Consider the following 7,640-nt stretch of genomic DNA (forward strand, 5'->3'; position numbering starts at 1 on the left):
GCTGGTTTCAGAAATTCATCTTTGTCGGTTCCTGTTAATATGTTGTAATTGGTGATCTTATCACCATTTTTTGTCTAATTTCTAGTTTTGGCATGTTTAACGCCACTAGTCTCTCCTCGTAGTTCTTGTTTTTTTCAGTTTTGGAAACCATTTTGTTGCATGCCTTTGCACCTTTTCCAATTTATGTGCCTCTTAAGATTTGGGCACCATACAACTGTTGCATATTCCAATTTTGGTCTCAAACAAGTCATGAACAATTTCTGTAGTATTTCACCATCCATATAATGAAAAGCAAGTCTGAAGTTGGAAAGTGACGCATATGTTCCTCTCTCGATGTTTTTTGTGTTGCTCCAGCGACAGCTTATTATCCAAAACTACCCGTAAGTCTTGTTCTTTATTAGAGTTCTGTAATTCCTTTTCCCCCGTCCTCCGTTCCGGGGAGGGGGGGGTTGCGCAGACGAATGCGCGGCATTTGTGGTGACGTCATACTTGTTTCCTTGGTTTTGATTGGGGAGTTCTGTTGCTTGTTCGGATTTTGGTTTGTAATTTTTTTTTTTATCAGCAGTAGTTTGTTTTGGAATTCCTACTTTTCTGGGTGCCTGACCTGGTAGATGGCAGACAAAGACTGCTTCCAATTACATTGGGTGTCTTTAGGCCATTCCTCCTCGTGCCTCTCTTGAGGGATCCAGGTTCTGGTCCCCGGTAGGCCTAGAACTCCTTCGATTGACTATTGCCACGGTCTAATATATACACATCAACCCCAGGTATAGCTCCCAGGTATAGCTCCGGGGAGGTTACCTACCTTGAGGTGCTTCCGGGGCTTAGTGTCCCCGCGGCCTGGTTGTTGACCAGGCCTCCTGGTTGCTGGACTGATCAACCAAGCTGTTGGACGCGGCTGCTCGCAGCCTGACGTATCAGTCACAGCCTGGTTGACCAGGTATCCTTTGGAGGTGCTTATCCAGTTCTCTCTTGAACACTTTGAGGGGTCTGCCAGTTATGCCCCTTATGTGTAGTGGAAGCGTGTTGAACAGTCTCGGGCCTCTGATGTTGATAGTTCTCTCTCAGAGTACCTGTTGCACCTCTGCTTTTCAACGGGGGTATTCTGCACATCCTGCCATGTCTTCTGGTCTCATGTGCCTCCAGGTCTCGCCCATAAAATGGCATTTCATTACATTCAACGCTAGTTTTATTCACATTGAATTCCATTTGCCACTTGATGCTTCAAGCACTTATTTTATCTTGATCAATTTGAAGGGCATTACAATCGTCTCTCTCCCCCAGTATCTTAGTATGATCCCGCAAACATGTTCATATAATTCTGTATTCCTTCTATACAGTTACTGGTAGATCTATTATGTAGACAATGAACATTACTGGTGCAAGAACTGAATTCTGTGGTACTCCACTAGGGTACCACAGAGTCTAATCAGATACATTGTCTCTGATTACTGCCTTCATCTGTCAATTAGAAAATTTTTCATTCATGTCAGAAGTTTCCCTGTCACACATCCAGTATGTACTAGTTTCCATTACAGCTTCTTGTGGGGGACTATCAAAAGTTTTTTTTTTTTTAGGTCCAGATAGTCAGCCCAACCACTTCTTTCCTGTAATATTTCTGACTCGAAAACTATACTGTCTGTATTATGTCATTATTCTCTAGGTGTCCAACCCATATGACTTTTAACTATTTTTTTCTAGTGTTTTCACTACAACGAATGTTAATGACACCAGTCTATAATTCAGAGGTTCCTCTTGACTACCATTTTCATAGGTTGGTACTATGTTTGCCTTTTTTCCATATATCTACTAAGATTTTTGTGCACAAAAATGTCTGGAATATTAATTTGAGTGGAATGCTCAGCTCAGTTGTATATTCTCACAACACCCAAGGTAAAACTCCATCAGGTCCAACCACTTTATTTCTTCCTAGCCCCTTTAGTAATTTTTCTACTTTGTCTTGAGATACCTCTATGTATTTTTTATGGCATGCTCTGGAATTCGTATTGGGTCCATCGCTTTGAAATCCCCATTTTATACACACTGTTCCAAACACACTTTGGAACTGTTCATTTAGCATTTTACACATTTCTTTTTCATTCTTAGAAGTCCTGTTCCCCATTCTCAATCTTAGGATTTTATCCTTTATATGCAGTTTGATGATACTACATAGCCTCCCCAACTTTGTGCCTTCTTTTGATAATTATTTATGTTGTGAGCAACCTCCAAGGAACCCTAGTCTATTTTCTTGTTAAATTCTTCAACTTCACCACTCTTCACTTTCCATACCTTATTTAATTTCACTAGTTCCTCCTGGCTCTTTCCCTTGTCTGTTAATTAAGGCGGTAGTTTTCTTGCCTTGTTGAAGAATGTATATATGAAAGAAAGGAACCCATAGCCTCAGAGAAAAGCAAACACAATGCATTACTGTTGAAGGGATTTTTGAATCCCCTCTATTGCAGTTTCCATGTTCTTTTTCCCTTCACTGTCACCTTGTCATGGTGAAGGGGCTCATGTACGACACTCTGGAGCTGGTAAAGGTTGCCTTGGCCCCCTCTCCTGCCCTTTTCCACATGTACATGCTAAGGTACACAAGAAAATTGAGCCCTCGGGACACTTCACTTTAAAGTGCGAAACTTACTCCCGAGAGCTCCATTTTCTTGTGTACCTTAGCACATATAACACCCAGAGAGGGGGGGGGGGGTCCAAGGCAACCCTTACCAGCCCCAGGGAGTCGTACGTGAGTCCCTCCATCACCACAACAAGGTGACACACTGGAGGGACAAAGAACATGGAAACTACAATAGAGGGAAACAGGGAAACTACATTAAAAAAATCCCTTCTAATACATTGTGTTTTTTCTCTGAGCCTCAAGGAGGCTATGGGTCCCCTTTCTCCATATATACAATATTATACAAACATCTACATTCACGGCTGTATTTTACTCTTTCAATACATTGAAATTTTTTTTTTTTTTTTACTTATGATCCGTTAAAAAATGAAAACAATGCATGAAAACTTTTCTACTTTACTTCTCTTAAACCTTTTTCTTATCATAACACAGTGCTAAATCTTTGATGTCTATAAATATTGTACAGCCAGTTTAACTGGTTGATGCACAATATATTTATAAATAATTAGTGACATGATTTGGTAACTAGAACTCGATAACCGTTTAGCATATACCATAAATTAAAAACATGAAGACAATTCAATAGTTATTTCTGTTTCCTTCTGGATATATGGACATTCCTACAGGAGTAAATACTAACTTATTACATAAACTAAACAGGAGGGGGGGGGGGGGGGGAGGCCAAATTTTGAGAAAAAACAATAATATATCTTAAATTATTTAATCTTATTTGTAATTTTCTCAAGAAAAGTTAGCTAGTTTATACAATACAATGTCAAATTACATAGCATTGCAATTTTTTTTTTGTAAAAAAAAAAAATTCAATTAAAAAAAACTTAGCGAGAGGAGGAGGAGGAGGAACGTGAATATCTCCTACGTCTAGGTGGAGTACGTGATCGTGAACGAGGAGACCTACGACGCGGTGGAGAACGCCGACGCATTGGTGGTGGTGAACGGCGTCGCATCCTGCAACAAATGAATAATAATTATAAAATGGGGCTAATATATGTGGAAAGTTAAACTACTAGTGTTAATGTATCTTATTACATCTATGATGCATTTCTTTTTCCTATAAACTTCTACTCGAATTAGTAGCAACATTCAGATCTTCCCTCTAATGCTGCAGGTGCTCTTTGATCTTTACTGGCTGTAATTGTATATACAGTATACAATTTTGATCTACCTGCACAGCACACATTGTATATATATATACTTTTTAAAGTACTTCATAATGTTTAAAAGTCCCATGGCTACACAGGGCTCTAGTTAACACTTTCGCGCTCTCGGCGCTCAAAAAAAAAACAATACCCCAGATGCTTTCGGCACTTCGCGCGCCTACGCGGTAAGACCGAAAAAGTGTACACTCTTTTGACTGTCCTGACAATAATTGAAGGCGCACGTATTTAAATTTGGTATCACTGTGTTCGCAATGAAATTGTCTATAAGAGCATACCTATAAAATGCCGCCCAAGCATAAGGAGTACTGTATCAACACCAAATAAAAAACTATGCAGATCACTCGCCGAGAGCGCCAAACAGCAACAAAATGTTTCCACTCTCTTAATGGTTGCGAAGCCTACAGTTGTCCTACATCACTAATTTTGGTATCATTGGAATCGCAATAAAATTCTCTACACGGACATATGCATATGAATGTTTAATATAGGTAATTGCCCACCCGCAAGAGTGTGTGAAGTGGAGAGTAGTTAGCCGCGAGCGCACTGGCGAAAACACAGGGGGTAAATCGTGCTTGGAAAGTTTATACGTTTCCTGACCCTACTTTTCTATGTACGTATTTCTTTTTTATACCAATGTGTTCGCAATAAAATTTTCTATAAGATGAAATGTATAACATTTGTACAAAGCATGTGTAAGAGAAGCGCCAAATATAGAACCACGTCGCTCAGTATGCGTTCGCGGCAGAAACGAACGCATTGTTTTCGTTCGTTTGATGTTTGTCATGTTTATACTTGTTGAAACATTTTATAATTTGTATGACAGTGATCGCAGTAAAATTCCCTACACAGACATATACATAACACATACAAATATTTCCCACGTGTTGGATATATCAACGGCTAAAGGGAACCCACTGCCACACGCTCGCCACACCCCCAAACATACTTTGTGTATTTTTTTTTTTTTTTACTCATAGAAGTTTATGTGATATAATATTCATTCTGGCACCAAAAAATTCGCAAATAAATTCTCTACAAAACGTATATAATCTGAGAGTATCCCCATCCATTTCGGTTAAAAAATGGAATTTATAGAAATATTTTTTCGATGGACGAGAAAAGTAGGCTGTTATGCGGAATCGTAAGAAAAAACGGCGACGAGTTATCTCTAATCTAAAGCGCGAAAGTGTTAACAGATGCCATTAAAAAAAAATGGGTACCATTCCTAGGTGTGAAGGCCTCGATACTGAGTGAGCAACCAAGGCTGGTGCATGCAGTATGAGCTAACAGCACTGCTGTTCAGCTTGTGACCACAGAATCACTTAACACTTTCGCAGCCCAATGCCACATGCAGTATTCGGGCAGCCCAGTGTGGGGAAATGGAGGTAGCAGGGAAGGTCTGGTGTGAGGGATTGGGGGTCATAAGGAGGGGGACCAGGGGGGGTGACCAGCACATGTTAGTCCTAGTAGGAAGCTCGCCCACTGCAGCAACCCATCTTACGCCACCACCTGCCTGCCCACTGCCATACTCGACTCTGCCACCCGTCCTGCTACTCACCTGCCCACCCACTGTCTCCTGAGCCCCCTGCTACCCACCCGATCTGAGCCCGTTTGGCCCAAGCGGGCTCAGGCCGCTCCAAGCAACAGCCTGTTGGACCCAGTTATCACAAGTCAGGCTCGGTGAGTAAAAGAACTCCTGAACCCTCTCCAGGCATGCTCCAGGTAATCACTTAACCACCTGCCCACTCATTCACCCCCCATATGTTCCTGCTTTACATGACTAGTGCTGGTGTTTCTGAAAGATTTTCTTTCCTATTCCACCCCTCCCCCACCAGCCTTCCCCTCCCACTCACTGGCAATGCATCTGGTCTCCCCACCATCCATCCAGTCCACCCTCCAGATAACAGCGGGGCCCAAAATTTAATGACTTGGGTATAGCCCCATATAGGTCAATAATTAAATAGTGGATACTGAACAAGTACTCTCTGGATTAACTTAAGCATCTTCTCAGGAAAATGTTAAAGGTATTGAGATAAATAATATGCACTTTGCATTTTATAAGCATATTGAAATACTAGCTTTAGCTCTAAGCCCAACCCTTGGACATGAAGTCAATCAACAATTTATTCCATGCCTTAAAGCAATAAAGATCTACAAGTGTTATAAAAGAACTTGAAAAACAAAGATTAAAATTAAATACATGTTGTATCTTGGAGGGGGTGACCGCCAACGTGGAGGAGGACCTCGGCGAATTGGCATAGGTAGAGGTGAGCGGCGACGAGGAGGCATTTGGCGTGGTATCAGTACAGGAGCAGCTGTAATTTCTTGACCATCTATCTGACCACCATCCATGTGCTTCATAGCATTCTCTGCATCCTCTGGTTTCTCAAAGTCAATATATCCATAACCACGATTTAGTAAAGAATTGACACGACTGAAAAATTATAAATTACATGAGATACAACTGAAATTTGATTAGGAATTTTACAGCTATGTACCATTGCCGCTTATTAAATAAAAATAATGCAGCCATGCACATAGTCTACCACAAAAAGCCTATTAGCATAATAAAAGGTCATGGAAAATATTATATTTACATATTTTTGATGTTAAGCATTGTTTAGTCACAATATTCTAGACACATACAATAAACCTCCATCTTTGGCTTAACTGCAGTTTCTCTTTTCAAATAGGAAAAAGCTATTTCTTTTCTGTCAGTAATAAAAAATATTAAAGTTTTAATTTCAGATAAAATTAATTCAAATTTGAATCAAAACTCTTAATTCAAACTTTAACCCTTTGACTGAGCAAAACGCGCCAGCAGGCCCACGTCTGGGGTGCGCTACACGCCTTCGGGTATTTGTATTTTTCACGTTCCATTCAAAACTCCCGTGGCTACATGGGGTTCACATCAGCTTCCTCAGGGATCTTGTAAACAGATGCCATCTTTAAAAAAAATCGTAGTCCACATTCCCGGGTGCGAGAGCGTCAGTACTGAGTGAGCAACCAAGGCCGGCGCATGCAGCATGAGCTCACAGCACTGCTGTCCAGCTTGTGACCACAGCATTGCCTAATAATGTCAAAAAATATATATAACTTGTATTATTTAGCCATGATAGTATTACAGAAGAGCCTGAGTGTAATAATGACTGTGTACAATGTTCAAATATTAGTGATTCAATGCTGTTCACGATGTCCACAGCACCACGGCATTATTTTGTCCATCTAGGGATCTTCAAACGACTTCTTAGGTTCCTTTACAAAATAAACTTGTGGTCAATTATGTATTTACAGGATTTAGTGACCAGTATTGTGATAACAGCAGGATTGTGGTGATAATAAGCACTGTGTGCAGTATTGTGGGAGGAGAAATTGTGGTGAGGGAGCAAGGGAGAGAATCTAGGTAGCCTCACTGTGTGTGGCAACCACTCTTGTTTTGCTCATCATACTAGCTTAGTGGTTCGCTATGGTGAACACATATGTACATGGGTATATACAATGTGTGTATAAATACCCATGTACATATGTGCATAGTATTGTGGGAGGAGGAATTGTGGTGAGGGAGAGAATCGGGGTAGCCTCACTGTGTGTGGCAACCACTCTTTGTTTTGCTCATCATACTAGCTTAGTGGTTCACTATGGTGAACACATATGTACATGGGTATATACAATATGCGTATATACATATGTGCATAGTATTGTGGTGAGGGAGCAAGGGAGACAATCGAGGTAGTCTCACTGTGTATGGCAGCCACTCTCGTTTTGCTCATCATACTAGCTTAGTGGTTCTCTATGGTGAACACATTTGTACATGGGTATATACAATGTGTGTA

The 7,640-nt window shown here is 40.7% G+C and overlaps 1 protein-coding gene across 2 annotated transcripts in view; it reads right to left on the reverse strand.

Annotated features, from left to right (window-relative positions):
- Positions 1–3,011: 3,011 nt before the first annotated feature.
- The window catches only part of LOC123753925 (RNA-binding protein with serine-rich domain 1-A), a 25,337-nt gene continuing 20,708 nt past the window's right edge, over positions 3,012–7,640 (reverse strand). For both annotated transcript variants that reach the window (XM_045735912.2, XM_045735911.2), the window contains 2 exons: positions 6,008–6,241; positions 3,012–3,595 (listed from right to left, as the gene is read on the reverse strand). In XM_045735912.2, the coding sequence (XP_045591868.1) occupies positions 3,466–3,595; positions 6,008–6,241 (364 nt within the window). In that variant the 3' untranslated portion in view covers positions 3,012–3,465. The remainder of the gene's footprint in view (positions 3,596–6,007; positions 6,242–7,640) is intronic.

This window comes from Procambarus clarkii, chromosome 6 (genome assembly GCF_040958095.1).
Source record: "Procambarus clarkii isolate CNS0578487 chromosome 6, FALCON_Pclarkii_2.0, whole genome shotgun sequence".
NCBI classification, from domain to species: Eukaryota; Metazoa; Arthropoda; class Malacostraca; order Decapoda; family Cambaridae; genus Procambarus; species Procambarus clarkii.